The 27,782-nt window shown below is 43.2% G+C and overlaps 1 protein-coding gene across 2 annotated transcripts in view; it reads left to right on the top strand.

Annotated features, from left to right (window-relative positions):
• Positions 1-27,013, top strand: part of efna5b (ephrin-A5b) — a 78,560-nt gene extending 51,547 nt beyond the window's left edge. Inside the window, exons 2-5 of one of the 2 annotated variants that reach the window (XM_077003533.1) lie at positions 13,481-13,773; positions 21,410-21,475; positions 21,762-21,842; positions 23,412-27,013. In XM_077003533.1, coding sequence (XP_076859648.1) covers positions 13,481-13,773; positions 21,410-21,475; positions 21,762-21,842; positions 23,412-23,539 — 568 coding nt within the window. In that variant the 3' untranslated portion in view covers positions 23,540-27,013. The remainder of the gene's footprint in view (positions 1-13,480; positions 13,774-21,409; positions 21,476-21,761; positions 21,843-23,411) is intronic. The other variant, XM_077003535.1, reaches the window with a different exon arrangement.
• The last annotated feature ends 769 nt before the right edge of the window (positions 27,014-27,782 follow it).

The raw sequence follows: 27,782 nt of genomic DNA, 5'->3' as shown, positions 1-27,782 counted from the left end.
TTTTTTTTTCCTTCCCACGGAATGATTTACGATGCATGTTCATGAGAAACTGAGTTTCAAGAATCTCCTGCTCGCTGACCGCCTAATCTGCCCGAGCGAATAAATCAAGCGCTGATTAAAGGCCCAGCACTTTGATTTGTGTCGAGCTGGAGCTGGAACAACTGCAGGTAAACCCACGCCTCATAACTCAGCGCTGTTGAGTTGATCTAGCAGCGCTTCTGTGGCTATTTCTGATCTGCCAGTGCAGCAGCCCCTCCCCCCCCGGCCCTCACCGAGGCCGGAGATTGGCCGGCCGACACAGACGTCTGGGCCAATGACAAAGCGCGGACGGGACCCCTGCCGGTTCCTAATGCGAGCGGTAATGGTGTGCGTGCTACGCTTTCGCCACGCCGCTGGTGTGTGCGTGTGTGACGAGGGCGGTGGAAGTGTGCGTGCACTGTTTCTCTAGGCCTGCTGTGAGGGCTTAGCCGAGGCCCGAGGCTCTGACAGCCCAGCCCGGCCCTGAGAGGCTGATATAGGGAACAGCTGCGGGGTGTCCGTGAACGAGGAGAGGATAGCCATCCTGTCAACGCACTATGTTTAGAGGCATGCTTATTCTCCAGGTCCGGCGTCCACTGCCCCTCAGTACTCCATCTTGCTTCAGTAGACGTGTCATTCACTTGGCCCAATTTTCTTTGGAAGGACTGTGTGTTTTTGCACTCCTCTGTCAGCCCTAACTAATCAAACCTGTTCCAAATCTTCAAATGGTGCCCATCCCCCTGACCTGACCTAAAGACCTCTTTTTTTCATCCTCAATTTCGGTTATGACTCTCTGGTGGTGTCAAATAGGCCAAGATGGTGGAGAAGTGGGTCTTGATGGAAACACGATAGTGATGAAGTTGTGTCTGATGCTCCAGGCCAGTTTCCATGGTGCTCTTAAGCAGGATGTCCAGTACAGATCATTTGCGGTGTGAGTTCATAGTAATAATGTACTCGTCCTTTTAGGACTGAAGGAGCCCTCAGATTCTCCAGCGTCCTTAAACCGAAATACAACGAAATCCTTAAAAACCCACAATGGCTTCTATTTTAACACGCATGCAAAACCTCCCTAACACACACACACACACACACACACACACACACACACACACACACCACACACATGCACTCCTTTGCTTATTTACTTAATTAATCACCACCCTCCTACACAGTGGGACTTTGGTGTGAGCCCAAGTGTGCTGAAATTTGCAACCAGACAGTTTGGCTGTGTGCTTTAAAGATAAGGAACACTCGGTCACAACTAAATTAAAGAAGTGCATTTTCCCCCAGATCTGTTGGGAAATCATTATCAGATTGATGGTATTTTTATGAGAGCTTACTAGTTAATGATTTTATCAATTTGATATTTTCATGGGAGAGCTTACCAACCTCATAGCCATGGGGCGTTTTGTGCTTCCCATGACTACTACTTTATTACCATGTGTGGAACTAAAAACGGCCTTCGCCATCAGTTTACTCTGACAAAAAAACCCCAAAAGCAGATCTCTGCACACAACACATTTGATACCAAAATCATTTTTTTGCCCCAAGATTTTCTTTTTCAGCCCCTCTGCGCTGATTCATGTTGCCATTTTGGTCAGATAAAGATCTATGGTCCGCGAGTTAATAACATCATGTCTGTAAGGCATTACTTAACCCCCCACCCATGACCTTGGCAGCTCCTCCGTGGGGGGGAAGAAGGGGCTCGACCCCCAGGCTGCAGCAGATGCCTCATTTAGCTTCTCCCGAGGTAGTGGTCTCCAGAAGAGCGATGGGCGTTGGGGTCACAGGAGCACGGGCCAGCCCCAGGTGGCAGATGCTAAATGACAAGCGTTAGATTTATACCTCGGTAACTACAGCTGCTCCTCTTGTCCTTAACCTGAGTCATGTCACCTGTAGATCCGCTGTAGATGGTCTCCTCTCTATGCAAGCGTGATTCGTTTGAATCCCCCTATAGCTTTTGGTTGTGTAAAGTCTGTAAGAACCAATTCTGGGCTATAAATTGATGTTTTCCAGTTCAGTCCTCCGGCATGCCCAGATGGTCCATAGATTTTCTCTTTTCCAACTCCCAGTACTGAATACGTGGGGCGGTTGGGTATACTGGGAGCTGGGATCGATCGAGAATGTAGACTGTTGGGTGGTCCCCGTTCCAGCCAGATTGGGAAACACTGCTGTAAATCATGAGGGTGGCCGTTTGTGCTGTTCTAACCCAAAGCAAGATGAGGCTGTAAATGTCCTGGTTAGGCTTGGATGGAGTTTTAGCTCCAGAATGGCACAGTCCACAGATGTGTGTGTGTGTGTGTGTGGGGGGGGGGGGGGGGGGGGGGGTGGTCAGAGGAAACATTTTTGAGCACTTTGTCATATCTGAAGTATCCTCAAACAGCTTGTAAGCTCACCTGTGGACATTTACTTATCTTAATTGCCTCGGACTGGTATTGATTTTGGTTTCCCAGCAGGCTGGAGTAAAGCTTCTTCAAAAGAAATATCCTATGAGGCAATTGCACATTAAATTAACTAACAAAGAACCCTTGGGTGGTGCTACAATTGGTATGCATGATGGGTGGGCTTCATTTTGATGGGACCATCTGTTTTGCCAGAAGTGTTATTGAAATTGCACTGAAAATGTGAATTGCAGCCACTCAAGTCTAGAGATGTAAAAACAATAGTGAGGTCAAAAGCATATTAGCTTCCAGCTAATATGATCTATGTTTATGAATAGCCTCAATAATAAACAGTCCATAGCTATGTCATGATCCAGATACTACACAATTCACACATAAGTCCTATTGCGCTGGATGGTGTCTTTTGTACACACCCTGAAGCCAATAGCATTTCAGCTATTAACATTACCAAAATCATTGCATCACAACGATTATGTTACATGTAGTTTTTTTCAAGCTCTGTTCAGGACATTATCTCTTTGGGCTTCATATTACATTCTAAACTGACATTTTGTAAAGCTTGGGACATTATCTCTTTGGGCTTCATATTACATTCTAAACTGACATTTTGTAAAGCTTGGCAGAGCAGAATGGATTGCATCACTCGCAAGTATGATTGGGGCGACGGCTTCATGCTAACGTTAAACGTCAGACGCTCCGTGACATCCATTCCACAAATCACATGGCTCCTCCCCAGGGGTGTTGGCCCAGGTCCCAAACCATGTGGCATCATTAGACCACACCATGGCCCACTTTTAATGGTTTACAGAGACCAGCCCTCTGTCAGGATCTGGAAACAGCCTGGGCCTCTCTAACTAGGCTTGAATTGATGTTGTACTGCCAGTGCGTCCTAAATCACACATACCGCGTAGGATTCTCTTGGATGGAAAATAAATGTTTTGGGCTCTCAGTGGGGGGGGGAGAAATTATGGGCATTCTTTTAAAGCCATTTGTGGCACCTCAGTCCACTCTGCTACCACCCACATGTGCACAAATGTACACGTGCACACACACACACACACACACACACACACACACACACACACACACACACACACACACACACACACACATATGTCATCTGCCTTCTGCTGCTCAGGGTTTGTGAGCTGTGAAAAAGCCTTTTTGATTTTTTGATTAAAACGGTGACTTGATGACACAGACACGTTTTTTTCTTTATGGTGTTTTGCAAGTTTCTAAGAGGACCACAGGGATTTTTACAGGCTTTGGGATGAGAAGGTCTGAAAGGTTCTGAAGGTTCTTTGAGGTGTTAAGGTTGCGAAGATTTTTTGCGGTGAGAAGATTCCAGTGGATCTTTGTGGGGTGAGAAGGTCAACAGTTGGCCACAAAGAACTCAAGGTTGTGTCTCATAAATGCTGTGGTATAGTGAGATCTGTGGTGCTTTTCATAGTTGGAAAAGCCATGCAGGCTATGACCTGCTTCTTTGTTGAATTTCTTTATGGAATTCCAATGAAGAAAATGTGTAACTATCTCTCCTCCTCTTTGTCTCCGTTTTTCTCTCTGCATGTCTTGCCTTCTCACTTTGAGTTTTCATCCTGTCCTCTCCCACACACTTTTTAGCTCTGTATTTCTCTTTTTCATGTTTAACTCCCTCACTGTTTAACTCCCATTCTTTCACTATCTTTCGTTATCTCTCTCTATCCCTACCTGTCTTCCTTTCTCTTTCTCTGTCTTAAACTGTTTTTCTTTTCTCTCTCTTTCTCTCTCTCTCTCCCTCTCTCTCTCCCTCTCTCTCTCAGTCAGATAAGCTATCAGGCACGCAGCAGGTACACATTTGTGCCTGCCTGACAGCTTGTAGTTCAGTCATCTCTCTCTCTCTATCTCCCTCTCTCTCTCACGCCTTCTACCTCTTCTCCTCGCCAGTGCCACCAGACTTGTGTGATGTCATTCGGCAGCTCAGCGGGCAGACTGCAGATAACGGGTGATTACCATTCTGAGCATGGGTGGCCCTTAGCTCTCTGACACAATCTCAGGCCATTAAGACCTACACACATCCACACACACAGGGCTAGTGGAGAGAACATATACAGACAGGGACAACGGAGTTGAAGCATGTTTAACATTATGTATAAGACACGGTGTATCAAGCATCATGTGGAATCCTAACACAGCTCAAATAGGAAACAAATTGTGCTGTAGTCATTGTACATGTATTTTAGTACAAACCACCTTTACTTGGAAACTTGAGACTAGAATCAATATTCTGTCTTGTGTGTAGGCTAGATCAGGTTGCTAGGCATGCAACATTGGTTGCTTGAATTTTCTTGCCAACTGAAAGGATAGTTCTGCTGTCCACACAAGGTCTGATGAAGGGTTTGATGCAGGTTTTTCTATATAGTTCAAGGCTATCACAGCCCACTCAGCTACTAAACATTGGAGATGCAGCAGAAAGAATCTCCAGTTCTGTGGAGAAAATGAACCAGTGTCAGATCCATGCAGAATGTGCCACGGCTTGGCTGCCCAGATGCATTAACCATCCTTCCATGTGTTGGAAAGAACAACAGTTCATCTACTACATCTAAGTTACAAGTACACACACACACACACACACACACACACACACACACACACACACACACAAAGAGTACATTATGCTGTCCCTTTGTGACTCTGATGAGACAAGTTGATCCGATAAAATACCCACAATAATAGAAGAGCTACATGTTTCTTTTTACCTCCTACCCAACAAGTCAGGAGTCTTTATAATTAGAAGGCAACTCGAGAACATGCTCTAAAAACAATGAAACAGCCTAGTCTCTTAGTCCTAGAAACTAGCGTAGTGTCCATGGTTCATGGTGAGACGTCACTTGCTCCCCGACTTCACAGGACTCTCGCTGTCAGTTGTGCTTTTTAAGGCCAGTACTACAATAAAATAACTCACCCCATCCCTTTATCTCTCCTCCTTCTCTCTGCTTCTATCTTTCACCTCCTTCTTTCTCACTCACTTTTTCTTTCTGTCTCTTACTTCCCAGCACTCATCCATTTCACAACTGTGTGTGTGTGTGTGTGTGTGTGTGTATGAGAAGAGAGAGAGAGAGAGAGAGAGAGAGAGAGAGAGAAAGAGAAAGGGTCAGTGATGTAATCATGCGTGGGTAGTAGTCTGAGCCCAAACTGAGGGCTGGGGAGGGTCAGATTGAGGTGCCCAGTGGGTGTAGCATGCAATCAGAGCCCTCTGCCTCCTCTGCCTACACGGGGATGATGGAGAGAAAAGAGTGAGAGAGAGAAAAGAGAGAGAGAGAGGCCGGCGGGTATGAGTGATGTGTTGTCCATCTGCGGGCCATATTGTGTGTAATATAAGTGTTTTCTTGAAGGCAGTCTTAATTCACCCTCACCTAGTGAAGGCTGAGGTGCAATTATCCACTAAAAACAATATGAAACCTGGATTCTGTGTGTGTGTATGTATGTGTGTGTGTGAGGGGTGTTGAATGAGAGAATGTCTCCTATGAAGGAGATAGAGAGGCTGATGAAAGACTGTATCAGCATTGTGTCTCTGTAAATAGGACAGATGGCTTCACTGGAACGTTTGCTGGAGATCTCATCTCGGTCCATGTATTACCCACTCACTGGCACTCGTATCCTGAAAAGTGCACGACACGGGGAAAGGTTTCATTGGAAAGCCATTAGCAAATATGAAAGCGAACACAGAATGCCAGAACATTGTCTTGTGTGTACATTCACTAGATGTTCCAGCCTTCACAGGAGCCCTTTCCCATTAAAGGGGAAGTAGAAAGTGACTGTTAGATCAACGTAGGTGTATTTGTCGGCTCCGGGCGCTCGCAAGGACTGACCGATTCTCGGCTAAACAAACCAGACTGGAGCCTGCGTGCTTGTATTCTTAACACTTTGGCTGCTCTTTGGTCAAGTGTAATTTCTCTTAAACGGTATACATCTAATGTCTAACACATGGAAGGAGGTACTAGCATTCTTTACTATGGAAAGTAATTGCACCTGATTTGATATTTAAGTTTAGCGATGAAATCATTTCTCAAGAACTGAACCTGCCCACCTACTTATCGGGGTTAAAATATTTATATATGTTCCCACAGGCACATATTCCTGCACGGCTCGTGTGTAGGAAAAAGTGGACGTGATAGATAGAGAAGCTCAGATGTTCGATCTCAGCTCCACTTTATTTGTGCTTTTTTTGTTTATGCTCATTTGTTGAAGCAGTCTTCACTGGCGGGGCGTAATAAATACGCTGCATAAACAATTTAATAAAAACGTAAGGAAGTTTATGTTCGGCCTCGCCATTTATCCTGCTGGAGAAATAAACCTGCTCTCGGAGCACGGGATGCTTAAGAAGTGGACAGGCAGAGAGAGAGTGATTGAGAGAGAGGTAGAAAGAGAGTGTGTATGAGAAAAAGAGTGAGGTAGAGAGAGAGAGAGGGAGAGAGAGGAACAGAGGGCCACATTTGCCTTTTTTGAGAGTGAGGAATGACTTGTTGATTTTAATCCATGGGGAGTGTGTTGGGCTGTGGGGCGTTATACTCCAGCTGACCCACAGTGAAATTACACATGAGAGGAAACGCCAGTGGCCTGTTTAGACCAGACCCTCCTCCACAGCACTGTTTACCGCCATCGTTAGCGCTGCTTCCTAATTGTGCATGTGTGCTTGTGGCTAGGAAAAACCTACACAATGCAGACTGGGAAAGGAGGGAGAGGGGGAATGAGGGAGACTTGGAGGGAGAGCTGGACGGAGAGGGAGAAGGAAGGAGAGAGAGAAAAAGAGACAAGGAAGGGGAGCAGACGGGCTACTAGTCACACCGGGCCGACCGGCCGGGTGGTTAAGCACTTTGATGCATTGATTTGTCTTTGCGGGTCGTGATGCGCGGACCTCATTAACCCCTCTCCTCCTGTAAGATAAATCGCAGGGGTGTGGGCTGTTCTGTTTGCCCCTCACCTCTCCTAAACCCACGGCCACCCACCAACCTGCGAGCGCACACACGCTCACGCGCCTCTCATCCACTCGTGTACGCATGTACCGCTTTTTTCAAGTGAGATGCACTTCTGCTGTCCTTATGAGTAGTGCACTCAAACCATCTCCCAAACCTCTGGTGGGAATTGACCACAGGGAATGTCTCGGAGAGAGTCTTAGATGCAGTGAGGCCACACTGAAGATTCCACAAAGACAAAAATCTTCACGTCCCCCCCCCCCTCTCTCCCTCTCTCCCTCTCTCCCTCACTCCCTCTCTCCCCACTCAGGGAAAGCACTGTGTCCTCCTCCTCTCTCTAGCCCAGGACTACATTCCTTACCAGACCCAAATTAGCCTACAGAGCTCGCGGAAGGGACAAGTATGAGAGGCAGAAAGAGTGAGGGAGCGAGAAAGAGAGATAGAGAGAGCATGTGAGAGGGAACGAGACAGCCAGAGAGAGGAAACATATGTAGAGCACATGCTGACTAGCCCGGCTGGCTTGGAGCGGGCAAGACGGGCCGCCCGTCAAGCCATCGGTGAAAGTGTCCACCCTCCAGGGTTCCAGCGGCGCTGAAAGCGAGGTCGCTGCTGCCATGTTGCAGATCACTTGAGAGCCCTGCGTGTCCGAGCCACGACTGCCAAATGCCGGACTGTCTAAATACCCGTCCTGGTTTACTGGAAAATGCAGTGGGATCAAGCCTCTAGAATTACAAACACTACCTGTGCTGGGACAGCGTTAGGTTTTATTGCACACAGCTGGTTCCCATATCAAATCAGCAGTCGGAGGACAGCCGCAGATGACATAAGGGTGTGGCGTGGAGATTTTCTTTCACAGGTTCTGCATGTTGTAGGAGATGGGGGGGTCTGACTTCTGAATCGTTGTTAGCTCCAAGGACCTTGAGGGAATAGGAAGGATTGACTGTGGAGAGGAATGTTCTAATGAACATTATATTAAAATAGTACTTGCTCTACTTGGAGGGAGCGTTCCTCGTTCCCATTCCTAACACTCACCAGGCAGGCGTTTAATCATATAAATAAATGTTGCCAATATTATAACACCACCTTGCTCCCAAGGACATGCTGCAAATGTTACTTACATCAAATTCTATGACCATTGTGTGAAATCGAAAACACATTCCATACGCACGCAGGGAAGGCGATAAAAATGTATATTCCTGCACGCAAAGGGGCGCAGTGCCAGCCTAGAAATGAATCCGAGTGAATCGGTGAGCGTGTGCCGTTCTTGGAAATTTTCCTGCCTGTATCGTCTGCCTGTTTCGGAACGATGCCCTTCTAAATGTGCCCGGCACTCAGAGACAGAGGAGGAGGTGACATTCTGCTGAAGAGAGGTGAAGGTAGTAGAGGCGGGCTGAGAATTGAGGGGTTGATGCTCCAGACTCTCTGGTAGAGTGAAAAAGAGAGTTAGAGCCTTTCAGAGATTTGGGCGGTAAACTTAGAAGTGACTTTGGATCAGGTTCCCATAATCTGATGTAGGCCCTCTTTGCTTGTGAAAGCGTTTTAGCTTAAGGTATTATGGCTCCAATCTAGTATTGATTTTCTAATATCTCAGCTGAACAAAAAAAAACGAAATGGCTGCATAGTCTCTAAGACGCACCCACAGAAAACGAGGCATAATCTCAGGTAGAATGAAGCTCAGATGGGGACAATCCACCTTCACCTCCACAGTGGGGCTTTGGAGCTAATAGATCAATGTACCATGGGGATAAGGTCTTCTATTGACAGTGCAGAATCAAAAATAATGTGATAATAGAGATTCCCAATTCTTAGCACTTTGAGAATAAATTTGATCAACTCGCATGTGAAAATCTCCAAATTTGTACATTTGCTACAAATTAGGGTCTGATGAATCTAGGGAACACATTTACAGATTAACTTATGCCCAAGTAATGTTTGGTTATGCATGTTTAATGTCTAATAAACCACTAAGAACTCAACCTTTCTAGGTCCAGAATCTCACCTGTATTTAACCATGCTGCTCTAATTGAACACGGTACAACACCTGCAACACTCGTGTGGGCTTCATGATGGTGGCATTCGCTTGTCTTAGTGTGAGAAAAGAAATTGGCAAATGGGAACCAAATGCACCTGTCATTTTCCTGAAGGCAGTCTGTAGTCTGTAGCCAAAGGCATTCATCTGGGATTATACGCGAGCATAAAACCTTAGAGAGTGACGTTACGGTTAAGAGAGGGGAGCGTGAGGTGGTCTGGCAGACGCCAGGGTTTATAAATACGGAGGTCTGCTGTGAATAAAACTCGGCCAATTTCGGCGTCGAGACAGCTGCCGTGCCTTGCTTTCGCCTGCTTGGAGAACCGCGTGGTTCGATTTATTTGGCCTGTAACGTTTGAGGTCAGCGGTATTACAAGATTTTCAGATGAACTGACATGAACGTGTGTGTTCTGCGCAAACAGTAATTGGTGAACTGCTTTTGGCTCAAATTATGGCTAGTCTTGCCTGCCAACAGGTACATAGAAACCTTACTGTCTGTATGAGGTTTTTATTTGATGTGTAAAGGCCAGAAATGTGTTTGTGTGTGTGTGTGTGTGTGTGTGTGTGTGTGTGTGTGTGTGTGTGTGTGTGTGTGTGTGTGTGTGTGTGTCTGTGGTGTGTTGTGTGTGCTTACACATGCATATGTGTAAAACTTGTTCTAAATGCTTTGTGGTAAAGATGTTAATTCTGACCCTGAGGGAGCAGTTACTAACTGTAAAGTTTGCTTGTTTTTTGTTTGTTTGTTTTTGACCTAAAATGCAAAAAATAAATAAATAAAAACATTCAATTAAATTTTTTTAAAGATCTCAAGGTGTGTTATATAAGGTTATTGTTGGATTTACATCCAGGTGCTATTTAGCTGTAAACTGAGTGGAAACCCATAGTTAAAGGATCATGAGTGCATGTGTCTGGATGCGAGTGCATTTCTGTCCAGCAAATGTACCAGCAAAAGAGTCTAGTGTAGCAGGTTATAGGCAATCACACCATTGTCTTTTACCATAAAGAATCTCTGCCTCTCTCCTGTTCTGCTTCCCTCTCTCTCCCTCTCTTTCCCTCTCTTTCTTTCTCTTTCCCTCTCACTCCCCCTCTCTCCCTCTGCTCTCTCACTCCTGCGGCCTGGCTAGGCTGAGTTGTCGTTTGGAGGGCTGATGGGACTTCATTCAGAGAGAGGCGTGATCTCACTGGACTGTGTAATTGTAATGGAAATGGTTCAATCAGGGACCAGTGTGGTTGGCCACCTCTCCTATCAACCTGGCCCAAAAGAGATGGCGAGAGAGAGGAGAGCAGGAGAGATGAAAATAATGGGGTTCCTGCATCTTCAGCTCCTTGGGAGTTATAATCAGCTTGTAATAAATGTTCTAAACTTGGGCGAGCCACCTCTCTGATTACAGAGTAGCAGTGTGCTTGACCTCAAGTTCTCCCCCCAACATCTGCAACATAACAAAGACATGTAATTAGCATAATTTGGCAATTAGCTCTCCATCCTGTCCGAGTTTTTAATTACCTCCCTCCCACCTTAACACCGGAGCATCAGGAACCTTCCCTTGAAGAACCTTTTGAGTGACATTGGTTTTTTATTCCCTTGATGTCTGTTTTGGCAAGCAGTGGTCATTGAGTTTAAAAGCCATCAACAAGCAAGCATGTGATGGTTAAGCTCCATATCCAGGCATTAACAGAGCTGCCTTAACAAGCTGCCTTGTACCAAGTCTTTCTGAATATAGGTTTGATTGAACAAGATTAATACAACACATTTGTCATAATATGTTTCTTGATGAAAGCCAGATTGGAACTTATGTTAAATGAATGTTAATAATAAATTGCAAATGCTATTAAGTTTTAGGAATTCAGAATGAGAATTTAAGGGAAGGCTTCATATCAATAAAAAAAGAAAGAAAAAAGGCATACTTTGTTGACTAAAGTGAGTAATAACCATGAACCTTTACATTAAAAAAAGGGTTCAGAGAGTCTGTTTGTCAGGAAGCATAATGTTATGAATATATCAAAAAGGTGATCTGCTATTTCTCTGACAAAGCTGCCATTTTTATAAAGCAATTACGTGCATGTGTCATCATTCCCATGCACAGGAGAAGCAGGGGGAGAAGTTGGTCACGTCAATGAACAAAATCCCCAAATGACAATAAGACCCTTTATTTCAGTCTTTCTACTGACTCTCATTTTCCTAGCTAAAAACAGAAAAATAAAAACCATTGTCCTGTTTGTCTACTTCACCATTTCTGACCGTTGTGATATGGATTTTTCTGTTATTGCATTGATATTTTAGTCTAGCACAGTAATTATGTATGATAGGTTAAACCTGAGCTGCATTCACTGTTTCTATGTTTCACGATGCCTTTAGCATTTAGTCTGGCCTCATCTATATTTTATTTGTCTCATAGCCCATCAAATAAGGAACCTGCTATAGCAGGTAGCACATTACAATCTGTGTGTATTCACCTTAGCCCCCGTGATTTCATTTAATGCTTGGCCACAGTGCTGCGAAATACCCAAAGGAATCATACTTTAAGTGTGGGTAGGATTATTAACCCAGTGACACTGCACATTTAAGAATAAAGTGATTTGATACAGTAATACACTCTCAATAAGAGCAAGACATGTATTGTGCTGCAAATGCACGCACACATGCACGCACGCACGTACGAGCACACACACACACACACACACACACACACACACACATACACACACACACACACACACACACACGCATACACAGGAAAGCCCACAAACCTCTCGCCTTGACTGTAATGGCAGAGATGCGAGTTTGTCCGTGGAGATGGCTGCTTTGTTTTGTATTCCCATCCCTCTCTTCTGGCGCAGGTTCAGATCAGCGCTGTCCAGCAATGCCCGGATAATTAATGTCACCCAGCTCTGTGTTTTTCACATCACTGCTCCATGGCTATTTAACCTCGCTGTTTATTTTGGCCCTGCGACTGGACCACTTTGTAAGACTTCACAAGGACATGTGAATATAGCCTTTCAGCCGAATGCTCCATGAATTATATCTCAACTCGTTTATTTGTGTAAGGCCAAAGACAGTTCCGTTTTATGTATTGATCTTTGATTTTAAGGGACCTCACAGAAAAATCACGGCTCGAGTCCTTTGCGAGAGTGAACGTTTTCAATTAAAAGCCCCGGCATTCTCCTGCCAGGCCATTCCTCTAACGGCACAAAGCTGACTTCCAATTAAAGCTTTGACCTGTTCTGCTCCGACCTGAAAAATGTCTGTCTAACAGCAGATGTGTCAGCCCTCAAGGTTGTTGGGGGAGGGTGATGATAAGTTTATAAAGAGAGGAAGATATTCATTCAGTTGTGTTTACAGGTCTGCGAGAGAGTCCGACCACCAGAGGAAACGGCTTTAAAAGAAAAACACACAGGGGTTATGACCATTCCAAAGTCCTGGTAATGTTGACTAACAGAACACAGATGGAAAGTGCGGGCTGTGTATCTTGCCCCAGTCCTTTGCCATCGATTTGAATCTGGCTCTGTAGCTATAAACGGAACATACCACGTACATAACCGTCTTGTGCTGAAACATGTCCTCCTGCATCGTCTACAAACATGCCTGACTGAGCCGGACAGCTGGGCGCATCATAACTTCAATTCTTGCGTATTCTTATTTACTTACCCCCATGTTCTGAAGGTAAAAGCGTATTTCAGAGCTTGACACAGGAGGGACACATATTTCTTCAAGGCCTTGCTTGCAGCCCATCTGCATCTGGAACTGTGTGCTAAAGACTTGGATTCCCTATGAGGGATTTATAGACACAACCTCCTAGATGCTGGAAGCTCATGTTAAACTTTAGAGATCGTAAATATTTTTAGTGATATCCGGAGAATGCGGAGCCGTTGAACATCCGCACGTCTCGGGTAACCTCACATCCCTGCTCAAATAGCTAAAGACAACATCTGCATGCAAAATCTATCGCCTGCTTTTGTTTGAAGCTGGAAAGTCTTAGCACCCTCTTAGCAAGCGGTGGCCATAAAGCACTCATTACACCATAGTGGGAGTCCCTTTTAATGGCTCAAATGTTTGTTTTTTCACCCCGTCTGCCGCCCAGGTTCCAAAGGGGAGACTACCACATCGACGTCTGCATAAACGACTACCTGGACGTCTACTGCCCACACTATGCAGACTCTGTTCCCGAGGAGCGGACCGAGCGCTACGTGCTGTACATGGTGAACTACGATGGCTACAGCACCTGTGACGACACGGCCAAAGGCTTCAAACGCTGGGAGTGCAACAGGCCACACTCGCCCAACGGACCCCTCAAGTTCTCTGAGAAGTTCCAGCTCTTTACACCCTTTTCTCTGGGTTTCGAGTTCCGTCCGGGCCGAGAGTATTACTACATATGTGAGTAAATCAGTTTCTCACACCGTCACTCTGAGGTAAAGGCATGGATGACTTATCAGCCTAGGTTTCATACCAAGCCTTTCTCTATTTCATGTCATCTATTTTAGTAGCTTCAAGTTCCTCCATCACATGGATCAGGTTAAAAGGGAGTCTTGGACCAAGAATAAATAATAGTATAATTTATGTCTGTGAAGACTGCAACAACATGAGCTTCTCATTTGCTTGGCAGGGTTAGGATCATGGCTAGAGTCTTATCAGGCACTTTTAAAAAAGTGGACACGTGCCGCTTTGCTCCAGATAAATGCTCAACTTCTGTGTCTTTTTAAGAATCTAAATGATTTGTTTAGGACCTGGGAAAACCCTCTTGCAAAACTGGACTCTTTAGCAGATATATTAGCAATTTCCTTATTGGTTTCTTTTATTGCTTTTTCACGAGTTCCCATGTGAAAAGTTAAGAATTTATACCCATATGTTCCAAGAATGAGTCAACTCAGTTGTGGTAATCATACTGTTTGTTGGAAACAATCAGTCTTACAAATCATAGAAGTCCTACAGTTAAGACGAGGACAAACCTTTCCTACAAATCTTTGCATCCGTGTTCATTACACAGTACTTCCATGGCCGACCGCAACACTATAACCAAAAGACCAACTCGGTTAGTTGCTGTCAGGTGAGTAAGCTTCCAGTAAATTACATTTAATAAGGAAACAAGTGGGACAGGCAAGCTTGATGTGGATCAGTACTAACTAATAAGAAAATAAAACTCATTCTGGCTGAAGGACACCTGTCCACAAGGTGAAGCAGAAAAAAACCCCTAAAGCTCATTAGTTTTCCCTCATATGAAACATCTATTCTGCTTGAAGACGCTGCTATTGCTCTCCTGCCCTGAGGCTTCATTGCACTCTGAATGATTATTTTGTGCATCACTAGCTGGAGCTGCTGAGGACATGAAAACCATCAAGCATATCATTCTTCTTCTAACCCCCCACCCCCAACACCCCCCCCCCCCCCACTCCCTCTGCCCCCCACTCCAGACTAAACATCTGTGAAAGACGTTTTTCCCTCTCTGATTGATTAAACTGTCTCTTTCGATGGCTGCCTCTTTTGTCTGAGGTGAAGCAAGGCTGAGCCAAATAGGTTCTTCTCGCCTGACTCGCCTTGTTGCCTTTTTTTTTTTTTTTTAGCATTTAGCATCTCTTCTCAAAGCAGTAAATTACATAATTGTTTGTCATCTTCTACATACATAAACATTTTAACAACTTTGTGTAAGCGAAGAAGCTAGTCGTACATCTTAAGAAGATCCATGGAGGTGGTTAGGTGCAAGTTGCACATACTTCTCTTACCTGCTGTCAAACTTTTCAGGTAAAAGTTGTTTAAGAAAATGTTTTTTTTCCCCTCCAACTCATATTTCAAGTGTCAGGCTTAAACGTAATAAATCCTGTCATATTCAATCCCCATTACATACTTAGCCTGAGGTTCACAGTACTGTCTTTGTCATTGCCTTCTTCTCTCAGCATTTCGTAATCAGATTTCTCAAACAATTGATTATGCTGCTGTTCACTGTGGGCTTGATTAGGTCTCTCGGCTATTTGACACTAACCAGAAATCAGACACCAAACAAACCCAAAGCATCCTTCTGCCTTAATGTCTGATCCTGTGGCACCAGATAGACATGAATGATTTTCGTTAATTGTAGAGAACACATGGATATGATCAAGGTCTCATTATTGTAACTGAAAAAAAGACACGTTCGACCATGCAGAATATTGTAATAGAATTTTAATGATCAAACAGTGATAACACTGGGAATTTGCTAAAAAGACAGAATGTTTGTAGACTGGGGGTGGAAACCCGATCGGACACTTTGATTTAAGACTCCAAACATTTTGTTTAACAGAGGGGTTTTAACCTTGTTCACGGACATATAATTACCACAAATATTGGTGTTAATGGTCCGATGATTGGTGCGTACAGAATGCTTGTGGTTGGCTAAAATGGAAGCTAATGGAATGCGTGTCAAGGTCTCCTATTCCCATGCCTGTTGGAGATGCCTTCTGAGCTAACCAGGATGCCTTTTCTGTGACACATGGAGATTCACAAATTGTCAGACGTATATACAGTATATCATCTCTCTGGCACTTTTTTATTATTAGACTGTGTCTCATGGGATAATCAGATGACAAAGAGCCACCAAATATTAAGAATGAATTAGAACTCAGTCCAACAGCAGAGATTAAAATGTCAAATTGAGGTTTGCCAGATGAAAAAAAGAAGTCATTAATATTTATCCCCCGTGTTCTCCCAGGGTTGAGTGAGGGTGAGTCTGATTTGTTGTCTTTTTGATAGCATTAGGGAGAGGAGACAGAGTTCTGCTGTCTTCCACTTGAGCAACACAAGCAGGTTGATCAAGGAAACTGAGCAGAGGAAAGAATCAAATTGAGACTATAATTCTTCATTTTTCCCCCCCGGTTGCCCATGACTGTGAGGCTGGAGAAGGTAAATTGTCCATCAGGATGCTAAGCTGGAGGAGACAGGGTGATTTCTTATCAGGGACAAACAGTGTTTTTTTTTTCTTTCTTTTTTTTATTCTTTTTCTCCCTTCTGTGCAGGTTTAAAAAGAGAGGCTACAGATGCTAACTTTACTGCCCTCAGGAAAATGCAGGAAGCTATTTAATGTTGTGCACATCTGCAAGCAATTCAGCAGAATGCAGTATTAGCTGTGTGTGAGTAATGGCTTTGTGTGTGTATGTCTGTGTGTGTATGTGTGTGTGTGTGTGTGTGTGTGTGTGTGTGTGTGTGTGTGTGTGTGTGTGTGTGTGTGTGTGTGTGTGTGTGTGTGTGTGTGTGTGTGTGTGTCTGGGTGTGTCTGGGTGTGAGACTATGAGGTCAAAGGCCACAGCACACTGACGGCTAGTGTGACATTTCCCCCACCTCAGAATGCTTAAGGCAGCATCTTTTTCTAATATAGTAAATCTGAAGACGCATTTTAATCTCAAAAGGTCTGTAAATCCAATATCAGAGAGCTCCTATGAGAAAGCGAGAGGGAGAAAGAAACTGATAGGAAAATAGTGAATCACATTTAGTATGATGTGAGTGGAATTGAAAATTTGTGTATTGCCCTGTGCTCGAAAAAGGTCTTCATATTTGGCTGAATGGCCACAGTTTATGGCCAGGGAAAAGCATCTTAATCATGACTTCCTGTCTGTTACCACAGCATGTCTTAAACCCAGGCTTTGATTGATGATATTTGGGAAGCAACTGAGTTGGCATGGCAACATGGAGAATTGCACGGGTGAATGGAGATTCCGAGATGTGCATCAGTTAAATGTGACAGGGGACTTTTAGTTATTTCATTTCTGTACAGGGGCAGACAAGGGTAAGACCATCGCTCGTGTTCTGTACACGCACCCCGGAAATGGGGCTTTTCATCCACGCTGCAGACTTATCCAGAAAGTTGAACCTCGAGCATCATCATCATTTTGATGAATGACACGCTTTCTCCACCCCTTACTACCCGCATCCTATGCCCGGGCCGGTCCTCGTGATTCTCCTGTCTTCCCCCACCCGGTGGGTGTCGCGGTAATGCTCAGTGGCATCCTGCCCAGCCGGGACTGCCTGCCAGACTGTGTGTCACGCTCCCCTAGAAACTCCACGGGAAAAAAGAGACCCTGTCCGAGTAACTGCGCCGGGCTGCCAATACAGAAGAGCAGCAAAAGACAGTTGCGAAAATCCAATCCACACTCCTCACTTAAAATGAAATAACTACAATTTGTCCTCTCTGGGGAACTCTTGATAGACATTACATTTTAAGGCAGTAAGGTTTTATTGCAGAAGCAAATGAGAGTTACAACAGCAGGAAACATGACCAAACTAATGCCCATGAGCAGAAGGCCGTCGAACATGCAGAGACCGATGGGTTCATTCTGAGTTTTAATCAATGCTGTGTGCACTTGATAATGATTGGAGCTCTGTGCAACACTGTTTGAATGGGCATTTAACGTTTAGATTTGGACAAAAGTAGCAATGTAGTGCAATTTTATTTATATTTAAAATATTGAACATTTTGAATTTATATTCTGAAGTGCTCTTTACATTATGAATGATGATAGAAGTAAAAAAAATGTTAGAATAACATCTGATCTCCAACCATTCTTCGCACGTGTTCTGTTACCATCTACTGGTCCCCATATACCTTTTGGATGTAGACCTAGAATCCAGACAGAGTAAGACAACTCAAACTCTGCAACCACATCGCATACAAAATATAGTTGTAGCAGCAGCAAGACATGAGACACAGTGGAGGCGTGGCCAACCACTGTGGAGGTGGGGCCAGTGTCAGCGGCAGTGGGGCAGGCAACAGTGGAGGCGGGGCCAACAAGCTGCTGTGGACAAATGAGCCTGTAAAGTGGAAGGCAGGAAGGGCGTGTTTCTCTCTTCTGAATGATGACAGATCAGAACTACTGAAGAACATATTAAGAGCAGCTGGAGTCTGCGCATGCACACACATACACACGCATGTGCACACCCACGCACGTCTGTACACATGCACACCCTCGATTTCCTGATGGCCATTGTGTGGCGGCCTGCTGAATATCAATGTATTGGAAAATGCCCCGAAGATTCATGCTGAAGGCAGTTGTACACATACCTTAAGGCCACACAGTTCCAGCTATACAGTAAGCAGCACAGAACCTTACAAGCTCTTGTCAGAGTTCAGTGTACAGTCTGAGTTCAGCATACACTGTAAGATCAGCGTACACTGTAAGTTCAGTGTACAGTCTGAGTTCAGCGTACATTCGAGTTCACCATACATTCTGAGTTCAGCGCACACTGTCAGTTCTGTGGCAGGCAGGTCACATTCACCTTTGCACAGATTCACAGTAAAGCAGTAAAGGTGACTTGGTGTGGTTTAGTGATCGTTTACATGCTTACAGCAGTCATTAGCAACAATGTATCTCCACACTTAACTGCTAAGATACCCTTCACTTTGTCATTGCAGTACTTCTGTGTACAATAAATTGTGAACATTCAGAAGTTCTACTGTTATATAATAAATATCTGAATCATTTTGCAAATGTAAATAAGCTGTATCTTCAGTTATATTCAAAATAACACTAGCTCTTGGGACTTGACAGCATACCAGACTTGACAGTTAGGACAGACAGACTATACGAGAATCAGACCTAGAAAAAGTGTTTTCTTCCGATTGTGCATTAAGTGACTTGGCTGAGAGTGAAATAAAGGCTAAGATATACAGTGTATTTATGCAGTGTAGACACTGTCATATACTAAAGGTTCAGCGTGAGAAATACAATTAATTCCACACCTACATTTGCTACATTTGGCTTGTCCTTGAAAATGTTGAATGTAGTAGTTTCTGTACTCGTTTTTGTGTTGAGACGTGTGCATGCGTGAATATCTGCAACTCCTTTAGGTATCGTATTGAATGAGCAGCATGTGTTAAGTGGGTTCAGTTTGGCTGCTGGAGTTCAGACATCTGGTGAGTGGAGAGGAGTGAGTAAGACAGGGCCAGAGTTCATTAACATCTCTCTCCATCCCCCCCCCCCCCCCCCCCCCCCTCCATCTCCTCCCCTCTCTCTCTCTATCTGTGTGTTTTTCTGTTTCCATCTCTTTTTTTTTCTCTCTGTAACAGCCACTCACACACACACACACACACACACACACACACACACACACACACACACACACACACACACACACACACACACACACACACACATACACACACACACACATAACTTTTTGGCCTGCATCCTACAGTCTACCATATGCAAAAACACTGACACATGCATTTACATACAGTTTTTAACCTATAACTCTCTCTAGTACATCTCTCTCTCTCTCTCTCTCTCTCTCTCTCTCTCTCTCTCTCTCTCTCTCTCTCTCTCTCTCTCTCTCTCTCTCATTTACATTACACCCCCATGGTCATACTGAGTCAGAGATGGTGGAGGGGTGGTTGTGGGCCGAGACCTACAAGAAGAGAAAATGAGCCCCATCTCTCCAGATGCTATTAGACTGGGTTCCTTATGGTGGAGAACACATCAAGAGTGCTCAGCCGCTGGCTACCTCGCTGCATTTTTAATGCGTCCACAATTGCGTGTTGTTTTTGCAGAGCGAAATAAACGCTGATTAGCATGTCTTTCCCCGCAGGGTGAGGAGATAGGCCTGCGTGTGCGGAGACGGCGTTCCGGTGCCAAATCTCCGATGGGGAAAATTGTTTGATTGTTAGTATGGCGTGTGTGGACCGAGAGGGGGCCAAGCTCTGCAGATCCACTTCTCTACCTTCTTTTCATCAGGAGAATCTCTTTTGGTACACGCAGCACACACTAGAAGATAACAGGAGTGTTTCGACATCGGTGGGCTGGGTTCTTATATATTTGTAAAAACCCACTGGGTGCCGTGTTTGAAAATGAAGACGAGTAATAAGCTTGGACATTGATGTATTCGGCTATTGGATTTTGAATGAAATTATGTTTAGCTCTGGTTTACTGCATTTTGCAGCCGTAGCATGAAAAAAAGTAGCTGAAGCTTTATCACTTTGTGCACATGGTGTGTTTGGTCTGGACCTTATCACATTTGGTCTACAATCCCCTGTTGTACAGATGCAGTTGAGTTGCTTATGATGGCTTCAGGTTCCTTAAGGACATCCTGTTAGCTTATTTTGCAGCACTGAAGGCTTTCAACCAGTACTGTCTGCTGATTGCCTGGGTTCGGATTATCAGACATCTGTACAGTATCAGACATACTTGTGAATTTTCCTATACATGTGCACTTTGGTGTTCTTGTTTGTAATTTGTGGTGGGGGGGGGCTGTTAAATTCAAATTCAATACCTCTGGACCTGGTAGGATATCCCTGTTTACCTGAATGGAAAAAGATTATTTGAATTCATGAAATGGTCTATATTTGGAAAGCAACTAAGGAGTTGAATAATCCTGGGTACTGATGATCTCAGACAATGCAAACTTCCTCAAATTTGAGGTTAAAGAGATTTGTACCTTTTGTTGATATCCACATTTGTACCTGTTGCCAATATCCTCAGCCTAACCATATGATAAGTATGTTTTATGTACATTTGCTGGCCTATATGTTAGATAAATTAGATAATTACTTCAGTTTCAGTTTTAGCATTCTTTTCTGTCCTAGTTAGGGTCTGAACTCAGCATTCAGACAACAGGAAGGGATCCCCCAGGCAGGAGACAGGGTTCTTCAGGCAGGATATAGGGTCCCATGTTGGTGAAGCACTGTTAGTGGCTGGGAATCCCAGATGACACCTTTAATACACGTGCTCCAGATTCCACAGGAAAAGGGGCAATTTCCTGAGTGAGACCACAACGTGAGAGCATGTGGACGAGCCGCTGCTCGTTAGATCCTCTGGGCCAGCACCAGTCTAGTCCACAGTTGTGTTTTCAGGCTCTGTTGCGGGTGGCGGCGATGATTATAAATGAGGTTTGTGTCTGTGCTGCCCTAGAGCATTTGAAGTGTGTGTTGTTGTGAAGTGTTTTTTTTTATGTTTTATTCTTTTTTAAATGCAGTCTGCCCTTTTGTTACAGAATTGTTATTTTGAATTGAATTTATTTGAATTGAATTGATTTGTCTTGTCTTTCTGTTTTGCAGCATCCATGGTTACAGAGACTGGGAGGAAAGGTTGTCTTAAACTCAAAGTTTTTGTAAGACCAGCAAGTAAGTGTTATTAATTACACAAACAACATGACACTCTTCCTTCTTGTATTGAATGCGGTTTATGGCAAATGCTCCCATTTGAAACTTTATATCTTATTGGTTGTTAGTCTTATATTTAAAGGCCTCATTAATATTTTTAATTATATACATAATGACATGTCATGTATAATAACAGTCTTGCATCTCTAAGGTTGGCTATGAGCTTTTCTTGGACTTCTGGGTGTGGAGACTTGGCCCAGGATTGCTAACATGTTTGGCTTATATTATCTTTTCTTCTCTTTTATAGACAGCTGTGTGAAAATCATAGGCGTTCATGATCGGGTTTTTGATGTTAATGACAAAGTAGACAATTCATTAGAACCACGAGGTTAGTATGGCAATGATTCTCTTTGGGTTTGTCTGCTGTGTGTGCTTTTGACTGTGTGTCTCTACTAACACCATTTATTGGACGTTTTGAAGCTGACAGCCCTTTTCTTGTTAAAGTGTGCTTTCAGCATGTTCACTGGATTACCCTTGCTAATGTGCTATGGCAGTTGTATGCTTGTATTGCTAAGTCTGTGTCTAGTTCAAATGCCTAGTTTCCAGGACTCTAGATTATTCTGGCTGTATGTAACTGATGCATGATGTTAATAGCACACCTTACCAACTACCGCTTTTTACGTGTACTTGAATATATAAGTAAACAGGTTGTTCAGTTACTGACCTACTGATATGTTTTCCTCGTGAAGCATTGTGTTTAACAGTCAGAGTGAGCAAAGCAATTCAGTGGAATACAATTTTATGCAATTGAAAGTTACAATTATTTACATATTTCTGGTGAAAAAAAAATCATAGATCATACATCAGTAGGAAGCAAAGCCAGGGTCTACATCATGCTCTTTACCTGATGGAATATGTTCCATCTCACCAAGAACTCATAGCCCCTCCCAGCAATATGTATGAATATACACCCTTGACATTTAAAAAACAGGATCTGTCTTGCCGTAACTACTGCTTCCTCTCCTCGCAGTTGGTGGGACTGGATTAATGGGTGTTAGAGCCTCAGTAGGTGTAACTAATGAAAGCCAGGACCAAATCTTGATGTCCCGAAGTATTGCTCTTAGGACCCCATATAGATTAATGACAACTGCATAACTTACCCGGGGTTTTCAGGACGCTCCTGTAGCCGAGCTGCACACATGTCGCTCCTACTCCTGACAGTCTGTCTGTCGGCATGGAGGCATTGATTTATTAGTCCAGATACCCACAGAGTGCCTGGAAGGGCTAGTTGCTTTCCTGCCTGTCTGACACTCTCCCTAGTGAACCAGCCAGTGAGATCCTCCGTCCCCCAAAGCACATTTATCTGTATCTTTGTGCTTCACACCTGTCGATTTCTCCTGCTGATGTTCCCTAATGGTGCATGGCTCTTCTAAGACGTTCTACTTTTCAGGATCATATCACAGGCTTTGATGATGATAGCAGTGTGTTTGTTTTACCAGTCCCCTCTGAGTGTAAAAGCGTGGTGCAGAACTTATAATGAGCATGTCAAGGAAAAGGCAGACTTCATCAGTCGCATGTTTATCAAGTATTTTTGTGGCTTTTTGGGAGCTATTAGTGAATGAAATGTGGGTGTTAGAAATAGTTTGAACTGATTTTAACTATATCTATACACACAAACACGCACACATATATAAGTGTGTCTTTGCAAGTGTGAATATATATATACACACACACACACACACACATATATATATATTCACACTGTATATATATGTATATCTGTATACACACACAAATATATGTAACTGCACAACTATATATATATATATATATATATATATATATATATATATATATATATATATATATATATATATATATATATATACAGTTTTCTTTTCTTTCTACAAGAATCTATTGAAGGATAACCCTTCCCTCCCTAACTTTCCCCCTCTAGATGACAGCAGTCACGAGTCGGCTGAACCATCCCGAAGCGATGCCTCAAACTCGGGCCATCTGCCCCTGATGCCAGGCCCCCTAGTGGCTCTTTGGCTGATCTGCATCTGCGCACTTCTCAACTTATAGCCCCCTCATCTCCTCCCTCCCAGACGAGCCCCCACAGCCCCTGCTGCCCCCGTTCTCGAGAGGCCAGAACGCCTCGCGCAGGCAAGTTCCTCGGGCACAGGAGGCCGCCCAGACTCTCCAGGATCACTACTATTGGACGTTTTTTCTTTGTTTGTTTGTTTGTTTGTTTTTCCAAATATTTAAGTGGTCTTTCTGCAATTAAAGAAAACAAGTCTTCAATAGTAAGGAGGAGAAAAGCAGATCCTGTGTTTAGCAAATCAGCCGAGATGTCCGATCATGTTACGACGTCTGGTCACTGGGGATCGAAGGCAAGGGGCGGAGAAGTTCCACATTTACAAAACAGTGTGGTTTTAAGTTCATGTTTATCAGAAGAATAGATACAAATGTCTACATTAAAGGTGGGGCCTCCATACAGATCTTCTAGTTCTTTTCTTCTAGATCTTCTAGTTCTGTCTAGAGACAAACATGCTTCCCCTTACAATTGGCAACGTTGGCCATATGTCCAGGCCCTCGATCTGACTACACTGGCCGACAGAAGGTCTGAAGGCTACACTCAGAAATAAACCCAAACAGACAGACATCAACAACAAGAAAAACACCAACTGCTCACGTGGGCCTGTTGATTAAGGTGGCTGTTTGTGTTTATGGGCTTTAATGACATACACTGATTGGTTGAAAGTGAAAAGAAGAGGGAGGTAAAACATTCATTCTCAGCAAACATGAGGGACGTTGTAGTAGACCACACCAGTACGCTTTTGTATTTTATAGGATAAACATTCTGGAGCATAAATACCTATATTTTTCCTATGACCTTTTATCTAATTGATACAAAATATCAACATTGTCAAGTCATAGAAGTTCTTTGTCATCATGACCGTGTATGTCCATCTCTGTAGAGAACCAATAGAGGTTGGATGTTTTCACTTCACACATTTTCTGGAATGAAAAAATGATTTCTGTCGTAGCTTTGCAAAACATGACCAACGTCTAGAAAATACAGTATTTGAATGTGAAAGAGAAAGAAATCTGATGTTTTTTTTAGTTACAGTAAACTGAAATAACTAGAGTAACTCAACTTCATAATCTTATATGACATTAACCAACAATGACACTCGACTAAGAATAGGTTTTCTTTAAGCCCACTCTGCATCTTTGCATGACATCGTTAGCTATGGATTTTGTTTTCAAGCTTGTGTGCGACCAGTGCGTGCCCAGTTACACCTCCTACCGTTTCCAGTTTAAGTGACTTTTTAAGGAGGTTTTGATATGCCGAGCATGCAGAGCCCATGCTGTGGCTGGGGAGATATTTGCGGTATTAAAAATAGATGGTCGAAGACACGGGCATTTCTGAGGGAGGTTCAGATTTCACTGGGACTTTTTTTTCTTGACCTTGCCGTCAGAGCGGTCTGTGTGGGACAGCCGCACAGTCGAGGACCGAGGACGAGACCTGAGTGTTGGGGGAGAGGTGAGCAGTTGGCACTCTCAACAATAAACAATGGTGGGGACTTTTTAAACAGAAATGGTCTGAAATTGTGTAATTGTTTCTGCCTTTCTAATTCTCGTTAGGCCTGTTCTTTTCCCTCCTCTGTCCTTTCTGTGATAATTGGAGTGGAGGTGCATTCTTCTGTTTGTTTTTGTTTGAATGGTAACAAAGCTATTTTGGCAGAATAGCAGCTTGGGTTAGTCATTCGGATGAGGGAAAATACCACCATATGTGCTTAGTTTCATGGTTTACATCAAAAACTATGGAAACTTTTGAAACTCAGTTTCAATAATATTTGTATTCCTATCATTTATACTCTGATTATAACTCTTACCATTGTTACCATACTTTTTACACGCTTTGAACTGGGAACTAAGGCTCAATTTGTTAAATGGATACTGTGTATCCTGAAGTAGTCAACAATATAACATGTAGTGTTAGATTAGTACTTGTTTTTGTACCTTTCTGGAGGTCAAAAAGGAGACATCATTAAACATAAAAAAAGCAACAGCAACAACAACACAACGACAACAACAACAACTATTATTATTATTAGTATTATTATTGTTATTATTATTATATCATGAGTTATTAATAAACTGTTGTATATAGTGTTTGATATGGAAGTATTAATTTGATTATGCCTTTTCTAAAAAAAAAAAAGAAAGAAAGAAAGGGAGAAAAAGAAAACAAAAAAAAACAAACAAGAAAACCAACAATAACAACAACAATAAAAAAAAAAAGATTCTGGAGCATACACATGATCTTAGCCATGGTCTTCAAAGATCACTGCAGCCAACCACCTTTGAACTGGGGTCTGCAACCATACGCAACTAGGAGAACTTCATCTTCAACAGGACTGTCTTACAAATCTCCTCCCACCATCGCCTGGCCATCCACAGTTTTGAGGATCCAATCAGAGGTGGATCTGTTGATGCAGCACATTTCACCGGTTTCGGTGTTTCTGAGGGTCTGGAAGCGTTTTTTGTAGCATGTTGGCAAAAGAGGGGTCGCTCTATGGACTGTTGGCTTTTTCATAAAGGAACTTGGCGGTTTTGTTATGGGGCATGCGCATGAACTTGACAGTGAAAAACATGTTCGATGAAGTGTTGTTTTCTCATTTTTTACCCTCAGTATTTTGTTTTATTGGTTTTACATCAGTGAATGTCAGAGCCTTACTGTACACCACCACACCCATGTATGGTCATTTTACTGAACTGGGAACATCGGAGAGCTGAGCTAAGGAGTTTTGCCTATTGTGCCCAACAACATATCTAGCAGTGGTTCTGGAGTGCTAGCAACATGGAAGGTCCTGTTCTTGATGCTAATGTTTTCTCTCAATGAGGATCCGAATCAATCCTCTATAAAAGCATATAATCAAACTATGGAAGTCATGTTCTTACAGTATAACTATGAATCTGTCCTGTGAAAGGCGTAAGTATTTCAGAGGGTTTTGGTTCCATCAACTGGTGAGCTGCAGTTTCGGTTGTTGTTTCGGTTGTAATGCGGTGGCCTTCCCTTACCGTGGTCCTTAAGTCCCGCCACATGCCAAGATCAGTTTCTGTACCATTCACTCACTAGAATCTTTTCTGTTCTGTTTTTTTTAGGGGTTTTTTGTTATAACATACAACCCTTCACCCCTTATACGGTCCCCATCTCTCCTGTTATGGGATAACTGATTTATACGTATGCTGAACCAGGCCGCCGGTCTCCTGTGCTTGGTGTCATTTTGGGTTTTTTAAATTATTTTTTTGTTTGCTTAATTTTGTTTTAAATTTATTTTTTGTTTTTTTTTTTGTTTTGTTTTGGCAGTTCATCATTTTAATTTGCATCTATGGGTGCTGTATTTGATCTGCTTTCCCACTGTATAAACAGGAACAGGAAAATTTTGGAGAAAAAAAATAAAAACTAAAAATCAAAGGTCTGTATTTGTATATACACGTGTTTGAGCAACTATGAATAATAATGATTAAAGACAAACGGACACACTGGCCTGTCGTTCTCTTGTGTGCTTTTTGGCTTATTTTGCTTATTTTACCAGTCAAACCATGACAACCATTATTTAGCTTATTAAAGAACAATTACGTTTCTAGCTTTAATCATTTTTGCTGTTTTTGAACATGGTACATTAAAACATCACAAATGATAAGAGCATTCCTTGATATTGCACTCGTATGTAAAAGAATTTGATCTGCAATCTGCTGTGATAATGTAAAGCCATCAAAACATTTTACTGACAACAACAAAATAATATATAACAATTATTTTGTCAGTTATATAACATAAGGTGCTACGATTTATACAAATTATGAATAGAAATTGAAAGTTTCAAAACACCACATGATTGACATAGTGTAGCCAAATACCAGAAACTAAACTATTTTAAAGTAATACAGCTGAGTTTATTTATGCCTGTTTCAGTGTGATTTGACTCTCGAGTTCTCAGAAAAGTGAATGCCCACAAGCCCAGCTGGTCCTGTTCTCACCAACGTACTCCTTCAAAAGATCCTCTACTTATTCTTACATACATTTTGTTGCATCTACCAGCTCCTGCATTGCAGTCTCCTTTAACAATACTTCCAGCAGTGACATTTTGCCCAAAACTTCGAGTGCTCTTGGACATGGCTGTGTAAGGGCAGAGCTGCAATTTCCAGGTTATGGGAGCGTGCTGTCGGGAATTGGTTTAATATCTGGAGTGACACTCCTGGGTGGGATGGGCAAGCATCCCCATTACTGCATGAACTTCACAGCCATGAGGGC

This window comes from Brachyhypopomus gauderio, chromosome 4 (assembly GCF_052324685.1).
Source record: "Brachyhypopomus gauderio isolate BG-103 chromosome 4, BGAUD_0.2, whole genome shotgun sequence".
NCBI classification, from domain to species: domain Eukaryota; kingdom Metazoa; phylum Chordata; class Actinopteri; order Gymnotiformes; family Hypopomidae; genus Brachyhypopomus; species Brachyhypopomus gauderio.
This window is presented reverse-complemented; position numbering and strand designations above follow the sequence as displayed.